Consider the following 25,693-nt stretch of genomic DNA (forward strand, 5'->3'; position numbering starts at 1 on the left):
GTGCTGTAGATTGACGCCGCTAAGGGCCAATTTCTCAATGCAAAAGGCTTACCTGTACATAGAACATAAAACGAATCAAAATATAGCTGCAAGCAGCAATTACAGGGCCAAGCGCTACAGAGGCAAAATGAGGAGCTAAGCATGGCATGGAGTGTCAGACCAATTGAAACAATAAGGAATTAAAGCCATTGTAGGATGATTTCAGTCAAAATTGGTGAAAAGTCATAAAAACAACCACTAAGAATATAATTTAATAGGTTATCCCTTTTGACCAATAGGTGGCGCTGTTATCAAATCGATACTGTATGGTGTAAATCAATATCAATATGTCAAAGCTTTGCAGAGATACAGCCTCAGACGTAGTTTGGCATCATGCCTCAAATTTATTGCATCGCTATACAAAAATGGTAATATCTATCGCCATAAAATCTGTAACATTGTGTCAGCACAGTCTGAAGATGATCTGATTCGATTTTGGTAAAAATTGGACCAGCAGTCAGGAGTTGGAAGAAGTATGTTTTCAACATAAATCAAAATGGTGAACAGGAAGTTTGGCCCACAATGGCATAATTGGTATCTATGTTGTCGGCATGACCTAAGGAATATTTTGAAACCAGTTCATTACAATAGGTTAATGTAATCAAAAGTTATTAGCATTTTTTGTAATTAATGGTTAAGGAATAGTTTAGCACTCTTGACCAATAGGTGGCGCTGTTACCAAATTGATGTGGTGTGGTCAGTGAGAGGTGGCAATGCCACATAAAAAAATTGGCATCAGTATGTTAAAGCTTTGCAGATATACAGCCTCAGATGCAGTTTGGCATCTTTCCAGCAAATTCGTTAATGCACTAAACAAAAACTGTTTTGTACTTTTGACATGAAATCCATAACTTTTGTCAGCGTGGTCTGAAGATGATCAAGGTGAAATTTGGTGAAAATCTGAGTAACGGTCTAGGAGGAGTTTGGAGGAGTAGGTTTTCAACATAAATCAAAATGGCGAACAGGAAGTTCATAATTGGTATTGATGTTCTCGGCATGATCCAAGGAATATATCAAGACCAGCTTCATTAGAGTAGGCTAATTTAAACAAACGTTGTTTGCATTTTTCACATTTTTATTATAACTTTTGACAGCAAGGTGGCACTGCCTCCAAACTTTTTAAGTGCCAAAGACACATACTGGGTTTCGTAAATATATGGCAATGCGTTTGTAAAATATGACATTTTTTTGACAAAATTCAAAATGGCCGACGCCCAAAATGGCTGACATTATAAAATTGGGTATGGTTCGACTCGGTATGAGGCATCGAATCTAAAGAGACCAGTTTTGTGATTTCTGGTGAAACCATTGAGAATTTATAAGCAAAAATTTAAAACTTCTGACCAGTAGGTGGCACTATGTTGAAATATTTCAGGTAGACTCAGGTCATGCTTGTTATAACACACACCAAGTTTGGTCTCAATTTGCCAAACCGTTGCAGAGATATAGCATCATATCCATTTTGCGTGCCTTTCGGCAAATTCGTTCGCATGTTATTCGAAAAACAGTTTGACTAATCAATTTGATTTCCATAACTTTTTGCCAGCATGGTTTGATAATGATCTGAGCCAATTTTGGTAAAAATCAGACAAACCGTCTAGGATGAGTTTGAAAAAGTAGGTTTTCCGAACAATTAAAAATAGCAAAAAACTTACAATTTTTTAATTTTTTCATTCGACTTGGCATGAGCCAAGGGATCATAGGAATTATAGGAAAAAAAAAAATCCAGGGTAAGGCTAAAAGCAGCTAAATCTATTAACTACAAAAATCATAAACTTGTCTTTTTAGGTAGAAATCAGACATGGGTGTCATAAATAAAGGCTAATAAAATATTTGTAATTGGACCGAATTTGTATTTAACGTGATTATAAAAACATTAGAAATGTATGATTATAACATTTAATTTCCACGGTTATTCAAACAGCAAATAAATTATATACAGAAAGCGACATTATCATTAACTCTGATCTATTGCGAGTTTAAGCACTTTAAAAAAAAAAATAATTTATTGTTATAATCAGTGAAGTTGTCTGTGAAATAAATCTCTTACATTGTACGTACATCCGTGAAATCCGGCCATTGCATTCCTAAGCTCAACAGAATTGTTGGGTGTTTGGTTATAATGCCAACACTGTAAACGCCTAAAAGGAATTACGGTGCAAAATGAGCAGATCTTAATGTAATGCAGCAATCAACACTTTCTATTCATTTTCACTTTGTTTGCAACAGATGTAATAGATTTAATTTGTTTGTACAGGGGCATTTTTGTTCAGTTTAGTGCATGGCATTTTTGCCCCAAGTCCCTGTGGCCAGGGGAAGGCTAAGCCCCAGCCTTACACGCGCTCCACCTATGACCATAATAGATAGAAAAATATATAATAATTAATATATAATAATTATTATAATAATTGTAATAATTAATATATAATAATAATTGTAATAATTAATATACAGATTTCACTGATAACACTTGAATATGGCATTTAATTTGTGGGGAGGGGGGAGGAGCGATAACACAACCCAGCAATAAACCGCACAGGACCTAAAAAACCCAGGACCCTGCATCTTGAACTGATAACTGCTAATTTTCCAAAAAAGGCCTAATAGTTTATATATTGAAGCCTAATGTTGAGCCCTGGAATGGGAAATTAAGGAGCTCATTTTCCATTTTTCCATTCCAGATGAATGTATATGTTCTAAAATATATGCACAACTGAATTGATTAGACAGGGTTAGCGTGAGAGGTTTGGATCAGATAATCTGAGCAGGCAGAGAGACAGCAGCAATGCTCCTGATAATGAAGGCAGGATTACTGAGGTTTAAAGAGACTCTCTGCTAATGAGGTTGGCTGCATTAATGTTAGTTGAGAATAAAAACGTTTAACAGGAGCAGATGAGACTTCACAAACCTTTAAGCAGCCTTTGCATTGCAAGACTTAATGCACAGATCACAATATTTTGACAGACAATATTTATATGAACACACATTAAAACGCTGTACAAGTGTATGTATATGTTTTGTAGTAATCTGTTTAACACAAACACCTGCAAATATAACAAGAAAAAACACTACAAGATATATAAACAGAAGAAGAACACTGATTCAAATAATGAACTCTGTAATTAGCTCACTCAGATGCATACTGCATTCAAAATAATATTAATTATAAAATGTTATTGGTGCATCACAGTATCAAAACTAACACACACACTGACATTTACTCTAATCGTGATGAATGTCAGCGAGCATGTATCATGCTGATACACCCCAGCAGTTCATGAATACAAGAGAAAAACAGGAAAAAATGGAGAGCAAAGAGGAGGGGGAGAGATGAAGAGCAAGAAATGAAAATGTGTGTTGCAGAGGAGATATTCTGCATCACACTGCTGTAATAACTAGTTTGGATTGGTGTGGACTGAGAAGAGAAGATGTGAGATAAAGAGAAGCTGTGTGTTGAAGGAAGATGGCGAGCAGCAGAAAACGATTGGATGAGCTGTGAGGAGGCGTGGCTGGAGTCTGAATGATTTGTGCGACAGTTACCAGAGAGAGAGGAGGCGAGAGACTGTGTGCATTCAGCGTGTGTGTGTGTTTGAGGGGGTGTAAATGCACAGGAATAAACGCAGGAGAGACATAGAGATAGACAGGCGGTGTGGATTCTGTTCTACGGTAGCTGTTGAGTTCTTGCATCCTGTGAGGACTGTGGCTCAGACCACCATCTCTGATTTATACCTGGAGTGAGCAGCGCACCGACGCAGCAGAGGACAGAAGAGGGTCGAAGGAGTGAACCTATTAAACCCAGAGTGCGAATGCTCTGCCGGACCTCTAAATCCTGAAGCAAAGCTTCCAAGCCGAGAGGGACAAAGATGCAGAGGTAGAAGGATAAAGAAGTGGCATAGATAAGGGATAACAATCGGTTTGTCAGAAAATGAAAAGCAGGATAAGGGTGATGATGCATTGCTCCAAAATCGAAGATTGAAATCTCGACTGGCAAAGCAGGACAAGCCTCTCTGTATTAAAAAAAACGTGTCAGTTCATCTGTATTCATCTGTCCATTCATGCTGTCTGGGAAACCTTCTGTTGATTTGGAGGTCAAGAAAATACTGGATTTTTTGCACGGTCCAGCTGTGAGCAGGACTTCTTGTTGTTCCCCTAGTAGGACAACATTTCCCAACAGGACAAGGGTGGTTTATATTTTAGGAGGGGTTTTATTTGTTAGGAGGCCAGGCCAGAGGCACTAGTGTCAGTATGTACATGTTTGAAATTAATCCAGTCAAATGCATGTTTGTAAAGAGGTGAACTTCCATGCATCATTGTGGTAAAGCATCTTCCCTAATGAAGTGACATTAGAGCATTTATGCCATTGATTGAGGGTGCAGAAAGGATTAATTGTATTGCAGGAAATTCCTGAAGTGCATCTGAAAGATATTGAATCAGTAGTGAAAAAGTGATTAAACACTGCTAAGGACTGTAGTTGGACCTCTGTTGGACTTTATTGCTGCACTTCTTAACATTGTGGACCAAAGACCGCTGCATCTTCTCAAGTTCCTGTTTTAAAAGATGCGAACTCCTTTTCATCCAAAAAACAAATAATGTCCATGTTTTAACGATTGTAGGCTTGTGCCTTCCAACTTGCTGTCATATCACATTTCTTACTTTGTGACTTCAATCTTGTAAAAGTGGGGATCATTTGGCCCCTGGGGGTCCGGGTTCCGGCCCCGGCCCCGGCCCCCAACCCAAAAATGCGTCGCTCAAGTACAGATGAAACCCCGTATCGTCGTAGTCCATCTTTGGACAGCAAGTCGGGCTCACCGCCTCTGCGCTACAGCGGAGAGTATGAGTACCACAGCTCACCTTTCGTCTTTGGCCTTCGTACAACACCAGGGTCAAAGAAAGCTAAAGCCAGCTACACCACCGCACAGGGCAGGAAATATGTGGTGTTTTACCTCGACCTGTCCTTCATCTTCCTTCTAGAGCTGCGCCGCTGCAGAATGGCCGAGGGCTGCTTGAGGGCCCTGAGATACGGGATGGTTTTCTTCAACCTGCTCTTCTGGGTGAGTTCTGTACAGTTCATCTCTTGTATTATTCTGTTCAATGGCTCTGCTTGAAAGACAGTGTGAAAAGAATAATTCAATCAAAAAAAAAAAAAAAAAAGCTTAGTAGTTACTCATGTCATGCCAAAACTTAATGACTTCCTTTCTTCCATGAAACACAGCAGATGTTAAGCTGAATGTTTGGTCAAAAAGGATCAAAACACTATAAAATTATCATAAATGTACTCCATACTTTTCCACTATATTCTTAAGCAATTCTGAAGAGAACACTATTCCCCTCAGCTCTCAAATCCTGCATTTCTGTGTTCCTTTATATTCTATGTGAGAAATATTGCATTTTGGTGACTACAACATCAGCCTGGCCTTCGTGGTATTAAGTGTTGTTGTCCTGATTTGAGTAAGATGAGTTTTTGTTCTCTGGTGTTTTTTTAAATGATGATGTATGCCCTCAGTAATTGTTGGAATGTATGATCACAACAATAGAGTGACCATATATGCTGTTTTCCTGTTTTCATACTTGCTTTCATCTTAAAGCAGCATTGCACAGACCGATCTGTGTTTGACATCAAAGTAGCTTACCTGGAAAACCTGGATATTTTAGACAGTATAAAAATACTGTCTCAGAAAAAAGACACGTATGGTCACCCTACACAAAAAAATCAGGCATAAATAAGCTGTTCTGCTGCCACTAACCCTTTCATGACAGTTTCAGTTTTGGTAAATGTGTTTCTAAAATCATTAATGTGGTGCTCATACATCAGGAGTGCCCAGTCCTGGAGATCATTCCTGGAAAGTTCAGATCCATCCCTGATTAAACATGCCTGAACTAGCTGATGAAGACCTTCATGAACACATGACAATTACAGACAGGTGTTTTATCAAGTTTGAAAGTGAACTCCAAAGGCCAGTAGATCTCCAGAACAGTATTAGGTACTGCTGCATGTATTATGCTTTCATGTTTTTTTTATTCATGGCATTCAGAATCAGCTGTGTTTGTTGTATGCTGCAACTTTAATTTTATCACTTGTGTCACATAGTGCACGGTATCAGCTCAGCTCACACTGCTTGTGCTACATGTGTGTTTTTATGTGAGTGTGGTGAATTGAGCAGGTGTGTGTGCATGGAAGTGTGCATGTACGTGAGCAGAACAGTAATAGCGTATGTCAGGTGAGCTAGTGTATTTTCCTCTCTGCTGACAGCCTCTTTGGGCGTCATCTGTGCTTCATTGTTCCAATGCTCAACATGAACGCCTTTAAAGTGACTTTGAGCAGGACTTCTTGTTGTTGCCCTAGTTGGACAACATTTCCCAACAGGACAAGGGTTGTTTATATTTTAGGAGGGGTTTTATTTGTTAGAAGGCCAGGCCAGAGGCACTAGTGTCAGCATGTACATATTTGAAATTATTCCATTCAAATGCATGTTTGTAAAGAGGTGAACTTCCATGCATCATTGTGGTAAAGCATCTTCCCTAATAAAGTGACATTAGAGCATCTATGCCATTAATTGAGGGTGCAGAAATGATTAATTGTATTGCAGGAAATTCCTGAAGTGCATCTAAAAGATATTGAATAAACAGTGAAAAAGTGATTAAACACTGCTAAGGACTGTGGGTGAACCTCTGTTGGACTTTATTGCTGCACTTCCCAACATTGTGGACCAAAGACCGTTGCATCTTCTTAAGTTCCTGTTTTAAAAGATGCAAACTCCTTTTCATCCAAAAAACAAATAATGTCCAAATAATGTTCCACAACTTTGCTGTTTGGAAGGGGAAACTAGTTTGTTTGTTGGACATTTAAACATGTCATATTAAATACAGGTGGACTAAATACAGGTCAACACTAGTTGAAAAAAAAAAAAATCTGGGCATAATGACCACTGCTCTTTATTAAATTAACACAAAAAGAACATTTCAAAAAATAGCATTCACTTAGAGTCACTTAAAAAATTTGCTTCATTCACTTAAAGCAAAGTTGTTGACTGGGTTGTTATGACATGACATGTATGACATTGTAATGCTTCATTTAAAAAAAAACAATTTTTCACATAATTTACCTTTATTCTACACTGTTCTGTCCCTTCTCTGTCCCTTCTCGGATGATTTCCTGGTTTTGTGAAGCCCCTCCCTCAGAAATATGCGAAGGGCTCTGATTGGTTAGCTGGTCCAGTGTGTTGTGATTCACTAAACCGCTAGTGCGCGTTCAGAAACATCACGCCCCTCACATGTGCTACGGTTGTATTGTAACCAATGGCGTCGTCAATATTACTTACAAATTTGAGCCCAAATGAGACTCAGAGAATATTAGTGAAGAGGATTATGCAGAACCTGTGCAAGCATGTCTCTTACAGTATGTTTCAGAATGGTATGTTTCTTTGTTTGTTGTTGTCTCATACTTTTAGATACGTTATTATTTGTAAATGTTACTGCTTATGTTAACTTTTAATATATGGTTTTATCCGGATTAAAGCTTTAATACAGCAGAATACATGATTGCATTGCAGTAGTTTTGTAAAGTAATTGTTTATTTTGTAACAGTAAGAAGTGTTCACCAACAAGTATTGCTTGCTACCACGGTAACTGCATGTGTGTCCATGTTTAACGCTTCTCGTAGCTATGTGAAAAATATCTGTCTGTCTTTACACATGAAGTTTTTAATTCAAGGGCACATTTGCGGGTCCCCCTCGGCAGAAATTGCGAACCCGGGGCACCGAGACCGGACTGTATGGGCAGTTTGGTCGGAGCTCAAAGGGGCAGGAGGGCTCGAGCAGGCCGTGGGTGTGTGAGAGAGAGAGAGAGAGAGAGATACAGTGCAGAGCATGTGCAGAGCAGGGGGATGCGAGAAACAGGATTATGAACCAATACTTTACAACATTGATTTTAAAACTTGTGAATCCATTAGAAGAGTCTTTAGAAGACAGAATCGTGATTCGTATATGAATATATTTTTTCATCATACATTTTATCAACTCGGGAAGTAGCTCTTTGTAGTCCCTACGAGCCATTTTTGTATAGGCATTAAACTGCCATAAATTTAAAAGACAGTATCTCAGTTTGCATGGAACTTTCAGCCTTGTAATATTGTTTATGCACAAACAGCAACATTACACACTAACTAAAATTAAAAAAGTGAAATCACAATCAACCACCCCTTTAAAGTCACTTAAAGTTCACTTAAAAGTATAAAAACATGAAATATAACAAATATTAAAATTATACAAAATGTGCAATCTTTAACAAAGTGATTGCTGCAGTTCTTAGGAAGGACAAAGAAACACATTTTATAGAATAAGTGGCAGGTCTGTTAGTTTGCATTTATAGGACTTATTACACACAGTTATGTTACAGTATCAGATTTTTAAGTCCCTTCTATTACCATGGTTATTACTGCTAATCATTGCATTTTCATTGCATGTCAATCCAGAAACTTTGCAGTTTGTAGCAAGCAGCATGTTTTTTTTTTTTTTTTTTTTTTTTTTTTTTTTTTTAATGGTGAATGCATTATAAACAGAAATTGAGCAAAGAGCTCTGCCTTTATAATCACTGACACTATCAATCACTTCAGCACTTCATGCACCACTGACTAACATAATAAACACCTCTGATTGGCCATTGCATTCCGTCATCGTCTGTCATTGGTTATGACACATAACACTGTTAAACACCGTAAAAAGAAACCTTTGACAAACATACGCATAGGAAAGTTAAAAATCAGCACCTATCAGCTGTCAAACTGTAAGACCTGAGTAAAATTGGTTCACTTTCTATATATGACATATTTAACATTTTTATGATATATACAATATTCCCTAATTTTATATCATTAGCAAAGATATTATTAATAATATTAGTAATATTCAATGTATCGACCATGCTCAACAGATTATGATCAAAATCTCCTGACACTTTATTCAGTTTGATTTATAAGCTTGCCCCTCATGGGGACCAATAAATGTCTCTACAAGGACAAGGATTTTGGATATTGCCATCTTTGTGGGGAGATATTGTCCCCATAACTGGGCAACTTCGGTCATGGAGGGCCACTGTCCTGCAGAGTTTAGTTCCAACCCTAATCAAACACACCTGTCTGTAGCTTTTTAGTGATCTTGAAGATGAAGAAGAGGTGTGTTTGATTAGGGTTGGAGCTAAACTTTGCAGGACAGTGGCCCTCCAGGACCCGCCCCCCCGTTTATGAACTAAGTTGTTAATTCATGTTAAGTAATGTACTAAAATTGAAACCTTATTGTAAAGTGTTAGTGATTATTTTATTTCAATGGCTCTGCAATATAAGCATCATAACCGAGAATGTGAATACACTGATGTGGTACTATAGATATAAGATATATCTTATTCAAATCCAGCACTCAGTTTCATTCAGCATATAACAGGGTTCCTGCTCTGGGTCTCTGTTCACTAAGAGATGTTTTGCCTGAAAAGGCTTGAAAGCCACTATTGTAAAGTATTCAATAACAGGTGAATATATTTGCTGCTAACACTAACCAAGCCATCTGAGGAACCAAAAGGGATTCTGGATGCTCTGTGATTTGCTTTGGGAAAGCTGTTTAGCACAATGGTTCTCCACTGGATGTCAGCTGAGCAGAAATCCCTAAATGTGGCAAGAAAATACTCAAACCCTACACAGCAGACTTTAAACCCTTCATTACCTTGTGAAAAAGCAGTATGCTTGTTTGTACTGAATGTGCACTTGTAGTGTACTTGAAATCCTAAAGGTATATTTTTAGAAAACTGTACTTGCAGATAATCTAATATTAATGAAATAGGGACCCTAAGTGTACTTAAAGTAAAACACTTACATGACTATACATACTTCAGTACAGTCATAAAAATTGGTTGATAAAAATTGGCTTGTTCTTGGGCTTTGTATTTTTTGGTTATTATTATTGTCATTATTAAAAGTAAATCTGCATTTTGATTCTCTCTTCCCTGTTGTCTGAGTTCAACTAACTGCATTTAAATATAATCTATTATACATTTTAATTGTAAATAACAAAAAGATTAAGCATCTGAACAACATTAAATTCAGTTCACAGTGAACTATATTATTTTAAAGTATTTTATTTCTGTAATAAGTATTATTTTAGGTGTATGCAGAAGTACACTGTTTTTGTACAAGGGTTACAAAATTTCAAAGATTTCAAACTGAAGAATCTCTCTGTATCTGTAAGTGTTCTTCCCTGAACAATACGCAGACGTCCAAACACATCAGTGAATGTGGTAAGCAGTCAAATGGCCTCACAGTCAGTTCTCTAGAAAATTTAACTGGTGTCGATATGAAGGGATGCTGTTATTAGCAGCTGACAAGCAGTCAGGGATTTCCCTCATCAAGTAGTTCAATAACAGTCTAGTATGTAAGAGACACAGATTCTGTCTGCAACACTCAATACACAAATGAAAAGAACATCTAGCTACGCAGTCATTATTCCATGCACTGTTGCATTAAACACTGCTCAGTATGTGTTCAGAGTATAAACCAGCGGTGGCGAACGTTGGTCCTGGAGAGCCGCACCCCTGCAGAGTTTTGCTTCAGCCTTAATCAAACACATCTGAACAAGCTAATCATGGTCTGAAGGGTTACTAGGAAGCTACAGCCAGGTGAGTTATTATTACGGTTGGAGCTTAACTCTGCACAGCTGCGGCTCTTCAGGACCGGAGTTCGACCACTCCTTGTATAAACTATTTTTTTTTTCTTGCCGCTGGTCACTTCAGTTCTTATGTGATGAGAATTGAGAAAAATCAGTGCAGACTTTGCTGTGTCCTGAGTAGATGTCTCTGACTACTATCAATTGGTTTTCTTTCCCAAACCCAAAAGAACACTTTATAGACCAATTATATGTTTGTAAACATTCGTTGGAGAAAATGTGGGAGAGATAGCCTTTACGGCTAGAGAATTACACAGATACGGTACAAAATAGTTAGATTAAAAAGATTACAGATTGTATTGATTAGATGTCATTTTCAAAATGTTCTCCACATATTACAAGAGCTTGTCACCCAGCGATAAGCACTGTTATTCAACGAAATTGACGTTAGATAGTGGGATTGTCTTACAGATCCAAAACAGGGATGACGTTTTTGTGGATGGAGCCTGGTGGCAGAAAATGACGTTTTTCAAGTAGTGGTCTATTGATAGTATGTCCATTTAAACATCTGCGTTTAGCTTCAAATGGCATCTTTGAGGACAGTATTCCATAAAAATTATTTACATGCCAATTTTGACATCAAAAGGCACAAAAATATTATTTTCTCTTATTCCATGGATTTTACCCAATTACCTCCACTTGTTACCAGTGTTTTTCTGCAACCACTATGCGCGCGCAGCTGTAAGTGACGTAACTGTGGCGTCTACTCTAAATTGGTCTATAGCTTTTATACGTCAAAGAAACAAGTGCGCAGCCATCTTTAGCATAATCTTTGAACTTCGTATTTTGCGGTAGCTCTATAAGATCACTGTTAAAGAGCAATTAGCTGGTGAAGTGGATTTACGTATTGTAAAGTTAATGAAAGATATCATGTGCATTGTGTGGACTGGGAAGATTTTAAAATGAGCGGTTCTTTCATAAATTTGTACAACCTTACCTTCACATTGTGGAGACATACGTGTACAACAGAGAATACTCAGTTCTTTTTTCAGTGTGACAAACAAACAGTTTTGTTACTACGCTGAGTTGTGATGTTGAATACTAATGTTTTAGCTCTCTTTTAATCTCATCTAAACTACTGTAAGACATCCCTTGTTTACTTCTAAAAGCAGTTACTGAAACAGTGCACTTCCACCCAAGAATAAGTATAGTCATTTTCCCCCACTGTGTGTAATTATACCTCGCTGTCTAACACCACATCTGTCTACACCCTTAGCTTAAGTAAATGTGATATAAAGCACAATTTGTGTCAAAATAATACAGTAACCAGGACACATTTAATGCCACTGCATAAATGTTAGCAGTGTAAAAATACTGTGTTGTTTTTATTTAAAGAACACTGGCCATATCTGTTTAAAATAACACCAAATACAGCACATCTAACAATAGATATATATATATATGTACAGTACGCTGGAGCCATGTGACTTTGAAGTAAAAAAAAAGCCAAATAAAAGAAACGTCATCCCACTTCCCACTTTGAACCTCTTTTGCTTCCAGAAAATTTCTTAAAATACGTAAATATTGTTATAAACTAAAAAAGATCTAAAAATGAAAACAGAACAAGTCTCTTTGACATGGTAAACAGAAATGGGTGCTCAGTATGAGAAGTAACAATGAGTATCAGAGCATCTCATCCTTACAGACTGAACCATATCTAACAGTTCTTGCTGTCAGATGTTTCTCCACTCTTTCACCAAAGCATTTGCTAGTTTTTGCATATGTGGTTTCATGAGGTTTGCCACTGCAATCTATCTGTCTCCCTCTAGTTGTCTTTTGGGGCTGGTTACATAAATTGCTTAGGCTAGTCTTGCAAGGTTTAGTCATCTTTTTTTTTTCTTTAAGACTGGTCATAACTTTTTTTAAAAAAAAAACAAACAAAAAAAAAACCTTATCATTTTCAAAAATCATTTTCAAAGTCTTGAGGTGTTAATGCCAGAAGATAGATTATATTCTCAAAGAAATAAATCCGAGCCAGTCTGCAGAGTGATTCCAGAATTCAGTCTAGCACTCACACTCCTGGTGATCAATACATGTACACTGTCGCTCAAAAGTTTGGGATCACTAAGAATTTTTTTTTTGGAACCTATGATTTTTTTTTAAGGAATCTTTGATGAATAACAGGTTAAAATGAGCAGCATTTATTCAAAATATACATCTTTTATAACAATACATTATACATTATAACAAGTATTAATTTCTTAAAAAAAAGAAAGAATAAAAATGTACTGATCCGAAACTATTTAACAGTAGTGTATATTATTAGAAGACCTTTCTATTTTAAATAAATGCTGCTCTCTTTAACCTTTTATTGGACTGTTTTCAACATTGATAGTAAATCAGCATATTAGATGATTTCTGAAGGAAAATCATCATGTGACACTTAAGACTGGAGTAACAGCTGATGAAAGCCAGTTTTGCATCACAGGAATAAATTATATTTTAAAGTATATTAAAATCAAAACCATTATTTTATGTTGTAATAACATTTTGCAATATTACTGTTTTTTCTGTATTTTTGATCAAGTAAATGCAGCCTTGATGAGCATAAGAGACTTCTTTAAAAAACATTATAAGTCTTACTGATCCCAAACTTTTTAGCGTCAGTGTACAAATTATATTTAAATAAAATAAATAAATACGAATCAAGGACTTTACCATATATGAACATTTCCATCCAGGCCTGAAATAGAAATATGCACATTCCATTTCTATTCTTTTTCTCTTAAGCTATACTGAGCAAGTTTTAATAGTGAACTTTTCTTGGGTACAGTTCTCAAAGATCAGGGGTGCTCAACCCTGGTCCTGGAGGTCAACTTTCCTGCAGAGTTCAGCTCCAACCCTGACCAAACATACCTGAATCAGCTAATTAGGATCTCAAGGAGCACTTGATAATTACAGACAGGTGTGTTTGATTAGGGTTGGAACTAAACTCTGCAGGAAAGTCTCCAGGAACAGGGTTGGGCATAGATTATACAATTCTTTTATATTCTACTTAAAGGGGTCATCAGCTAAATGGGGCTAAAGTTTAAAGTCTCTCAGAGAACTGCTTGTCACCCCACAGAAGAAAAAGGGCGGGGTGAGCAGAGCTCATTAGTATTTAAAGGGACATGCACTGAGAAGGGTCGCTGTGAACAAAGCTGTTTTTGAGGTAAAAAGGGTATTGTTTTACATTACCACTGAGAAATTTAAACCAAAGAATGTTACAGACTTTTCATTAGGACCCTAAAGAATCATATACATTTGTAGAAAATGGGCATCTGATGACCCCTTTTAATAAAAAATATTCTACAATGACTATATTTTTAAGATTAGTCTGAGCAGTTCAGCTGGTATTCAACTGGTCCCAGATGTTTAACACTGTACACTCTTAAACGCCAGGTTAATGTATTAATGTATGTAATATTTGCATGTTTGCAGTGTCAGTGTCATGACTGGATGAATGCAGCATGTGAGCTGTTTTCATAAGAAAAGCACATTTTCATATTAGGCCTATATATTGCTTTGTAAGTTCCTAAATAGAGTGCTTGGATTGTAAAAGTAAGAAAAAAAAATCTCTTTTTCACTTCAACTCATGTGGTTTCTGTCATCCTTTGGCATTTCTGCCACCCCGACCCCCCCCAAACACTGAAACTACTGTACGGGCTATGTTTTTGTGATAGCCGAAAACACATGAATATGAAGCACATGATTGGCTGTCAGCTGATCAAACTCTGTAGATAAAACTCCGGAACAGGGTTTTATAACCCAGGTAAAAAGCACTGCTAACCTCTTTTAAATCCTGGTTGGTTGATTCACTTGTTTTTACAGTATTAAATAAGAATCAAACAATTACACAATTAAACAATGTATCAAAGTAAATCTCTCTCTCTCTCTCTCTCTCTGTAACACATACAGTGAAACAGCGGTGAACATGGCAAACATGCAACGAGAAAGTTCATTTAGAAAGTGTTAATATTATCAGTGGACTACAGTATATAATACACATTTGAAAGCGCTGGTCTCTTATCTCTGACAAACTTTATAGGGATTAAATTATGAAAAAATTAAAAACTGCAAAAAATGTATAACTACTTGAACACGGATGATGTTACAGCACAGTTGACAATTAAGTCTCAATAATAAATCTTACAAAATATTCATGTACTATGAGCTTTTAAAGTGTCAGAAAAGTGAGTGAGAAAGAAAAGCAAAAAAATTGAAGAGAAGAACAAAAGCACAACACAAGTCTAAATATAGTGATAATGCCTGTTGTATGGCCTAAAAAATACAGCATCTTACATTTCTGTTAGTCTTTAATAAGGCTGCTGCTTGTCAGTATTGCCATGGCAACTGTTTTTCATTCAAGTATTTCCCAGCAGCACTAGTATACAGCTAATGTGAATGCAAGTAAACTAAAATGTCCATTTTAGCATTTGTACTGCATAATTAGCATGCAGACGTTTTCCCTGCATATTACTAAGATACCAGGATCCTCTCTTTCTTCCTCATTCAGTACCCTTCGTGCCCTTCAGTCACCTACAATATTCTTTTCACACATTTCAGCTCACAAAAACATAATTACCTGAAAATGAATTACCATTGAGCTTGTCAAAATTTCATTATGTTTTGCAAGACAAAAAATGATTTGTAAAATCAAGGCATTATCTGTTGTTGTTGTTGTTGTTTTATGAATCGCATAATGCTAAACTATAACTGATAACCACGGAGGCAGAAACATCTCATTATAGCACTTATTAGCTTCTTGAAGCCTCAGTAAGGACTGGGCTGGGATGGATGATCCTCACTAGAATATGGCCTTTTGTTTGAGAAGAACCCAGTGTGTTGTTAATCTAATATCCTGAAATGTTAAATTTAAAGTAAAGCAGGAATAAAACATCCTCTGAAAACAAGGCTATTGAACGCTGTTCTATACCTGTAACTGTTATGTGTTCAATAACTTTATGATCTCTAACCAACTGCAAATGCTTTAATGGCTAAAGGAGAGGCAAGGAGAGGATTCCTGTTTAAATCCCCTAGATGCAAAAAAGAAAACATCTACTGTAGCCTTATAAATTATAAGTATTGTGAAAAGCACTATACAAATAAACGTGAATTGAATTGAATATGTAACAGGGTACTTTGACCAAAAAGACTTGAAAGCTGCTGTTGTGAAGTATTCAGTAACGTGAATATATATGTGGTACTAACACTAACCAAGCCGTCTGAGGAACCAACAGGATTGTTAATGCTCAATGGTTCGGATTAGCGCAGTGGTTCTCCACTGGACGCCAGCTGAGCAGAAATCCCTAAATGTGGCAAGAAAATACTTAAATCCTACATAGCAGGCTTTAAATCCTGCATTACAACCCTTCTTTTTTTAGATTTCAAGCTGAAGATTCTCTGCCCAACCCAGTGCAACACTGTGACTCAATACTGCTGTGTTGTTTGAGCATCCAGATCAGTTTGGTGCCTCTACCACCATCCAACCACTGATGATGCCATTGAGATGCATGATCAAACATCTTCAATAATTCTCTAGAATGCACTGAACAAAACATTCGGTGACCACTAGGATAACATAGAATCTTGACATACTTCTGATCGAAGGCCACCTGAACTTTTCATTAGCTTGCGGTGTCAAATAACTGCTCAACTGATCAAGCTGTGTTCAGCATAAAACTGTCGATAGATGACTTGGTTACTCAGTCAACATGTGACATCATTCCCTGTGCAAATGAATATAGGCGGAATGGGATCGAGCCACAGCTGCAGCTTTTAATCTTGGCTATACAAAGACGGCATAAAAAATTTTGTGCTGTTTTTTAAAATATGGTTTCAGTGTGACTGCTGCTGAGCTCTAGAACATCTGCTTCAATGTAGGCAGCATTTTAAGGCATCACAGTTGTAAGTAGCATTTAAAGATGCCTTATTTTAACCAAATTCCAAGGCAGCATCCCATACGTTCTTTGTAGAGAAGTAAATCTTATACTGCATTGCGACAAGCTCAGTTAAAAAAAAATCCTTCCAAGATTGTGGAAAGAAATGTCAGATATAAATATAAATGTAGTGTTTTTTTTTTAAATACTGAAAAGCATCGATTAAAAACTATAGAAAAATGGTCTAGTTACCCAGTATTTGTACACTTCGTGTAAGTAAATCTGATAAGTAAAAATTCAAACTCCAAGCTTATATGACAAACATGGCACATGATAGGCTGTGTGTGAGTTTACCTACTTAACCATACTCAAAAATGGTCTAAACCTGCATAAACTTATATTGTTTTTATATGCAATGTCCCCATTAGATTGCCAAGTAAACATGTGTGTGTGTCTGTACTTGTTTTTGCTACATAGTGGGGACCAAATGTCCCCACAAGGATAGTAAAACCTGAAATTTTTGACATTGTGGGGACCCCACAATGTTAAAAAATTCTTAAAAATAGTAAATGATGTTTATCTGAAAGTGTAACGATGCAAACATATTTTCTGTGAGGGCTAGGTTTAGGGTTAGGGTTGGGTTAGGGGATAGACAATATTGTTTGGTCAGTATAAAATCTATAGAAGTCTATGGAAAGTCCCCACAATTCACAAAAACAAACATGTGTGTGTCTGTGTGTGTGTGTAACTAATGTGTTATGTTTATGTGCATTCATGAATTTGAATGGACTATATGAAGCTCACAAATCAGTGGCAAATCAGTTCCAGAATCAGATCAGATTAAGCATGTTTGCTCTCTGTAGAGTGGCAGTGCAAATGTGCAATAGTACCTCTTTCCAACCTCTGCCATCTATAATTCACAAGAGATATGCTCTCCATCTTACACAGAAGAACAGCTTTATCCTTGATGTGGGTGTCCATGCTCCAAACAAAGAGGATGCAATGGAGAGGCAAAGAACCTAAGAAACAAGAGCCTGGGTTGTCTGTGCTTCTGCACTGAGCATCAGATCTAGCTGTCTGTGTTGGCACTCAGCTAACAGCGTCGCTTGCTTCCGTATAAATATTGCAGCGAGGCAGCATTGTGCCTCATACAGCTGCGTTTCTGTATCTGCAGCATGTCAGGCCCTTGGGAATGCGGTGACCCAAATCAGCAAGACAAACACGTTTCACACCTGCATAAACGAGTTAGTGGCCACTAATGATGACACAATGCACTGCACTGTCCGCTAACAAGGCAGGAGAGTGTAGAAAGCAGAGTCTGTGTGTACTGCATGAATGAATAAATGAAGGGATGAAGGAAGTGAGAGAGAGGAAGAGAGAAACAGAGCCAGAAGAACAGGTGTATGAGCAGCAGGGTGCTGGAGAAAGAAGAAGACGCCTAGGAACAGACCCAGACCACCTGCATCACAAAGCAGTAGCTTTACCATCATCATATACTGGCCTGTAGTGTCAAATGATTCCCTTCTGTGATTCTTAGAGCACTGGTCACATCACTGACGTCAAACAGTCGAACCACAGTTGAAACTGTGTCAGCCGGGAGAGATTTTTAGATATAATTCTATAGAATCCCTTACCAAAAAGAAGTATACTTCAAGTTTATTTGCTTAAGTATACTTAAGTAAAGTTCAAGTATAATTTTAAGTATACTTTATGTAGTAAGTATACAAATATCAGTGTACTAGTAGTATACTTTAAAGTGTACTATTTCTATACTCCTTGGGATTAAATTGGCCCACTTCTGTAAAAGTAGGGGTGAGCGGGGGCACAACCTAGCGGGGTTAGTTGTAACACGTGTGGTTTAAATATTTCAACACACACTAGCGTAACCAAATTTACAGCGTTTACTACGGTGTTTGCCATAGCAACACTATACAGAGAAAAAAGTGCGCCAAAATTCAAAAGCCTTTTGAAGATATCGCTGAATATTTATTTTACCATAGTAAAAGTAAATTTCTGGCTGAAGTAAGTTTTTCATCTCAGTTTTTAGTATTCATTCAAAATTAGACAAATCTGCTATTATTTTAATCTCCAATCTGTTATTTATCAGTTTAGATAGTTTATTAATGCTTGGCAAACCATCAGACACTAACCACTTTTATATTCAAGGCGCTGATGGGGAACATTGTAACATTGCGTTACAGTCTGTCCCACTACATTAAACTATGCTTTTCTATGACATTAGCAATGTACTTTTTACTATTTACTTTTATGGATTTTAAAAAGAAACCACAAGAAACATGTTGAGAAATTATTATTTCAAGAAGTGTAATGCATTTTGGCTCGTTTATGTGTCTTGTGTTCTATGAGAGCTGTGTGTGGAGGGAGGGAAGTGTTTTTCTGAGTGTCTGAATGTGTTTCATCTATTTGCACACATTTTTTTTAACTATACTGTATAGCTGTGTTTTGCGATCATAGCCATCCCACGCGTGGTTGCGATGTGTTCATTGTGAATTATTTTAATTCTTAAAAACGCCATTATTTTATTTGAAAAATTTAATCATTTTATTTTATTAACAAAAAATTTGTTTGTTATGTATATGTTTTTTCATTCGATCAGATAACATTTTAAGCTGTCATACGGTCATGTCGCAACATGCTCCTCACATGTTACGATGTACCCCACATACGGGGCATGTTGTCACTTTTCACTTCCTTTCTTTGAGGTAAATAACAAAAAACGTACACATTGTAATTATGAAACAAAGCTACATATTTGTACTAGATGAGTGTGAAAATAACGTAGATAAAAAATTATACTCTGAACATCACGTAGATTTACACAAACTGAGAGATTCAAAAAGTGTTAGGTTGTGCCCCACGCTCCCCTATAACAGTAGTAAACTTTGAGTACACAGCTAGTTTACATCAATGTTTTTAGTAAACTTTGAAGTATAGTCTCAGTAAACTACTAGTTTAGTAGTTTTATACTGCAAGTGTACTCGTAAGTTTTCTTTAAGTGAACTTTACATCATACTTTAAGTATACTCCTATGTCCCTATTTAGGTATTAATTTGTATATATTTTGTTATAGAAATGTCTGAACATACAAAACATCAAAAGAAAGAACAGGGTATCTGCTTGTAAAAAAACATTTTATTGTAGCTTCATGCATTCTGTTTTTTGTAAACACTTGAATGTGGGTAAGTTTCATAAATAATAAATAAATAAATAAATAAATATTGAACAAAAAGCTAAAAAAAAAACTATTCATGATAATCAAAACGGAGCTGATCAACACCCCAAAGCTTAACAATCATTATTACCTCTTCATGGGTTGACATTTTATTCCATAACGTTACACAGTTTATACAGAATAAACTTCTTTTTCGTAAGGGATGCTCTAAATTATTTACTTCTTTATTTCTTCTTTCTTTAATTCTTTGTAAGAAAGAAACGTGAAGCAGTTCAAACCAAATGATTCAGGCTCATTACATCAGAATGTAACTTTAGGTGTTAATTTGACTTTTTTTTAATTAATAATGTGAAGCTTTTTTTGCACTGATTTCATTCATTTGTTCTTAATTATTTGATCTATTTTTCAGATTCCAAATAAAATGAAATAATCTAATGATAAGAAGCACCTTTCATTTTCATTTGTAATGAGATTTACATAGTAATTAGATTTACATAGAAATTACATAGGAAAAAAAAAAACGGTCAAAATCAAGGAAAAAAACTTGGCTGGCTTATTGTTTTATTTAGGTCCCCAAACATGTTTACTTGAAAACTGCTTACTTTTGTTCATGTGATCTTTAATCAAACTGATGGTTCAAATAGATTTTCAGTCATCTAGGTTATTGCAGCATGCTGTTATACATTTTTTCCAGGACATGTTATTTGTGCTTTTTATTTATTGAAGATGTTTCACCATTTCATATCCTATTGGCTCGATCACCAACTGTGCTCACAAACCGTAACATTATTTGACCCGTGAATCTCTGATGCTGTGAATCATGATTGCTGTGTGAATTGACTCCTGGATACAGATGAATCAAGAGTAATGTATAAGCGTTTATGCCATTGCATGTCTGAACTGACTAACACAAACACATAATGAAGTGGCAGTGGCACTAATACACAGAGACAGCTAAACAAACTCACATGGCAGGTCAAACTAACATCCAAATACACAAACTGATCTGATGAGCCACATCTGAAATCATTTGATTTGAACTGCGTTATCATTTATAAAAACAACAGAAAAAACAATGCTTATGCTTATACACACACAAAACATTCAGGCTTGAGCCCTGAAAAAGTTTGACAAGTGGCATCAGCACGAGTATTCATAATGTCAAAGCTGATCTAGGTGATGAGTCAGTTTAGAGTTAAATTTCAATTTGAACTCATTTTGTTATGAAAAGAACTGGATTTTTTTTTTTTTTTTTTTTTTGGTGAATCAAGAGAGCATGTATGAGTGAGGGTCAATCTTAAAGTAATGAAATGTTTCACAAAAGGCTTTTTCAGAACAGGTCCTTTCGCAACCAGATTTTAAAGAAGACAACAGACATTGTGTTTCTACGTTTTTTTTTTTTTCCTTTTTTTGCAGCACTTTACTCTGGGGAGACTCTACATGTACCATACTGACAGACTGCATTTTAATAAACCTGAGCAAGGCTGAACATCTTTTACTCTATGAGGAACCGAACATGTCCTATTTAATCAGAAATATGACATGAAACAATTAAATAATTGTTAAATAGTGGCACTGAAATGAATGTATGCCAGTAGTGTAATTAATGTTTGTGTGTGCTAGTCTGTTATTGTGTGCAGCATTTGTAATTTTGCCTGTGCGGTTGAGTATTTCCATCAGCTCAGTGTTGTTTTCTCTTACAGCTGGGTGGCTGTGGGATTTTGGGAGTGGGAGTTTGGCTTTCCATCACGCAGGGAAACTTTGCCACCCTTTCATCGTCTCTACCTTCGCTCTCTGCAGCCAATCTCCTCATCGCTGTCGGAAGCATCATCATGGTGATTGGCTGTCTGGGCTGTGTGGGTGCGGTGAAAGAGAATCGTCCTTTACTGCTGAGCGTAAGTAAACAAATAAAGCATTCTGTTTAAGCCAGAACAGTACATATGTGAGATAACAATAAAAACCTAACCAGATGCCATTTTGGCACATTGTACGAATCAGAAGCATAAGAAATAGGGTTTCATTTTGAATTGACGTGTTTGCTTGACGTTATTCATAATTGTGGCTTTCTCCTCATTGTTCAGATAAGATGTGGCACTTAAGTGGCAATATTGACACTGAGTAGTGTTTGATGGTTGCTGTAATAGAGACACTAGCAGGAATTCAAATTAGCACCCACGGGTAAAACACAGGAAAGGTTATTAGCATCATTTCCACTCCACAAGGAACAGGTTAACATGAGCAGCAGCTCCAAATCAGTGTGTCTATGAGGATTCAACACAGTGTTTCTGCTGTGAGCTGACATGGCACAAAGATGATCTGCAAATGGTAATTGCCATCATTCTGATGCTGGTGCTTACAAGGACTATAAAGAAATTATGACATGCAAGTAACAATTTTAGCCAGTGTAGATGACAGCATAGTTTATACGGTATTATAACCTATGGTAGTAGGACCATTTAAACTTGATCGTATTGTAAAGCATGTCATCATTTCCTGGAACTGGAATATTAGTAGAGATGAAGTGAAAATACTATAAAACAACATAATCAACACAAGTCATAACATAATTAAAAGGCCTTAACTAAACTGTAACAGTTTATTCTAGTCCTCAAATATGATTGGACGAGAGGCATTGATGAGTGCTGATGTTCCAGCAGCATCAGCATTGTGAGTTCATAAGTTTGTTTGTATTAGTGCAGCGACCTCAGTGCAGGTTACACCGACTGTCTTTATGAGTGATTCAACAGAACATTCATTCAACCCATTCTTTCAAAAATAAATAGAAATTGAATTAAATAATAAAATAAAAGTAAAAAAACACCTGATGCGCATTCTTAATTCATCACAAAATCTTGGTGTATTTTTTTTTTTGTAGAAAAAGTTCTTTGCTCTGACCAAAGATTTCCCAACTCACAAATACAAACTTCCCATGCAAACTTGAATGCACCAAAAGAATGTGGGAAAATACATCAGCAAAGATACAAAAACAAACTGAAAAAACAAACAAACAAACAAACACTTATTGCGTTAAATGCATTGTTTTTTTCCAAAGTGTCAATGTCAAAGTGCTTAACCACAATTCTTATATTTTGTGAATGATTGTTCAAATTGTTCCTGGAGCCTTCCCACCCCTGCACAATCCTTACGAAAAAAGAAGTTTTTTAAGTGTGCTATTAGTATACTTCTTTTAAACTAAAAATAGGAAAGTATAGTTTCACTATACTTTTTTTTGTACTTCTCAGAAATGTGCTTTATATACCTCTCACAGATATACTTAAAATGGCATTTAAGTATACTTGATTTATGCTTAGAAAAAGTCTAAGTATATTTGAGCTGTACTTGTACTCTGAGAATCCGGGTTTTCATTGTTATACGCTAGGGGCGCTATTGCACATCTTCTGTACAGGATTTCAAAACACCAAGTGAAAAAGAAACCGAAACAACAGATGCTTCCACATGTAATCTAATACAATCAACAGACATAAAACAGCATCAAAACCATAGATATGTAAAACTGTGTAACATTATGGAATAAAATGTCCACCCATGAAGAGGTAATAATGACTGTAAAGCTTTTGGGTGTTGATCAACTCCATCTATGTTTTGATTATATTGAATAGTCTTTTTATTAAGCTTTTTGTTCAAAATGTTGTTTATTTATTATTTATGAAACTTACCCACATTCAAGTGTTTATAAAAAAAGAATGCATGAAGCTGGAATAAAATGTTTTTGTTTACAAGCAGATACCCCGTTCTTTCTTTTGATGTTTTGTATGTTCAGATATTCATATAACAAAATATATAAAAATTGATACCTAAATGGGAAAACAGTAGTATACTTAAAGTATGATGTAAAGTTCACTTAAAACTTATAAAGTATAAACCTACTAAACTAGTAGTTTACTGAGACTATACTTCAAAATGTACTTAAAATGCATAAAAAAAGTATTTAATCGGTATACCTGTAAGTTCACTTTTAGTATACTTGCAGTACAAACTGAAAACATAGATGTAAGCTAGTTGTGTACTCAAAGTTTACTACTGTTATACTTAAAGTACATTTAAAAGTATACTTTTTTAACTAGAAAGTGGGCCAATTTAGTCCCAAGTATTGAAATAGTACACTTAAAAGTATACTACTAGTACACTGATATTTGTATACTTACATAAAGTATACTTAAAATATACTTGAAATTTAATTAAGTATACTTAATGAAAAAACCTTGAAGTATACTTCTTTTTGGTAAGGGATTTCAGAAGTCTCACTTAATTAACACTTCAATATTTTAATTAACTTATTAGTAGAGCAGGGCATGACCTGTGCTCCAGTAGGAGAGACGTCCATCTGCAGCGCTGAGGAGGATCAGGAACGCTTTAAAAAGCCCTGGTTTAAACCATTTGTTCCATAGAGAGAAGCCATTAAAATCAGTTTGTGTAGTGGTATTCAGATCTTTATTTTTATTCTCTGGTACTGACTTGTGTATGTTTTAAAGTGCAATCAGAGACCGTGGATAGTTCTGGAGGACAGTGAGACCTACATTCTGTATGGGAGTGTCCCGTGACAGATGCAGATATCGGCCTGTCATACCCTCAGAGGGGCTGCGCTGGATTGTTTTATTTGAGCTGTATGCATACTAAAAAGACTGAAGGGCAAAGCAGCCTTTCTCAAGGATAAACACAATTTATATCTGTAGCCTATCTGTTTAATCATAAAATGTCATGAATGATCTCAGCAGCAGTTGATCTTTGATCCGTGATTCATTTCATGCAGAATGTTTAATTCGACTAGTGCCGTTCAGTTATCTTCTCAAAAGAAATACAGATATTTAGATTTTTTAATCCAACAGCTAGTATCACATTCCGACCATTCTATGGAAAGGTAATGTAAAGGAAACTGTACACCATATAGTGTCATATAGTAAGAACAGAACATAGCAAATCACCCCTTGATTTTCATCTTAGAATTCACTGCATTTTTAAATGGTCTGAAAGAAACTCTATATACATATCCCACAATCATTAACATCTTTCAGGAAACTGCAGCGCTCAGGTCAGGTTGGCTTTATTCCTTTAGAGCCCGGGGGGCTTAAATAGCACTGTCCCTGTTTATTATTTATAATGAGGAGCCATACACAAATGATATCTGCAGATTGCCTTATTTTTCTAAAGTTATATATTTATTCCTATAGTGAAAGTGAAAATAAATTAGAGATTTTTATATTTTTAGAAAGAAATCCAGTTTGGATAAAATAAGAAAGAATCACATACCTAAAGCACGCCATGTTTTTTTTTTTTGCTTGGTAATATGTTAAAGGCATTTAAATACATCATTAAAATAAATAATTTCATGTGATGTGATTATAATGTTGATTTACTCTCACGTTCCATGTGACTTCCTCTGCTCTGCTCTGTGTTTCCGGTTCAACATTGATGGAACAGAGCAGCGAATGTCAGCACAGTCTATGAATATATAATGCTGCTGAGCTGGAATCACCTCAGAGACTATCATAGCCTGAAGCTGGTTTGTGAGGAAAATGATTTATGATAAAATATTCTTATGTCCACATGGGGGATGATGATGTTTACTCCTTAAGCTGCTATTTATGTCAGGGGCTGATTTTAATGATGGCCTGCGCTCTCCTGTGTACTTTTAACCGCGTGTGGGTAGAGCGGTATGATTACAGCAGTGTTATGATGACAGCCAGTCATGCGAAACACAGCCTCTCTGTTTTTTATTTTTTTTTTGAGACGAGTTAAAGAAGAAGAGTTAAAGAGGATGTACCGGACAATTAATTTAATTTTTTTTCTTCATGGCTTTACTCTTTTTTAGGTGATAATAGTGAAAATATTATTTTTATTTTTTTTAATAGATATTTGCATAAACGTCTACATGAAAA

General features: G+C 36.1%; 1 protein-coding gene across 4 annotated transcripts in view; it reads left to right on the top strand.

Moving 5' to 3' along the window:
• Positions 1-25,693, top strand: part of tspan4a (tetraspanin 4a) — a 46,167-nt gene that overhangs the window by 5,635 nt on the left and 14,839 nt on the right. For 3 of the 4 annotated variants that reach the window (XM_051134837.1, XM_051134836.1, XM_051134835.1), the window contains exons 2-3: positions 5,011-5,090; positions 21,500-21,691. In XM_051134837.1, coding sequence (XP_050990794.1) covers positions 5,028-5,090; positions 21,500-21,691 — 255 coding nt within the window. In that variant the 5' untranslated portion in view covers positions 5,011-5,027. Of the gene's footprint in view, positions 1-3,560; positions 5,091-21,499; positions 21,692-25,693 lie in introns of those variants that run through there. The other variant, XM_051134834.1, reaches the window with a different exon arrangement.

Source organism: Labeo rohita, chromosome 18, assembly GCF_022985175.1.
Source record: "Labeo rohita strain BAU-BD-2019 chromosome 18, IGBB_LRoh.1.0, whole genome shotgun sequence".
NCBI classification, from domain to species: Eukaryota; Metazoa; Chordata; class Actinopteri; order Cypriniformes; family Cyprinidae; genus Labeo; species Labeo rohita.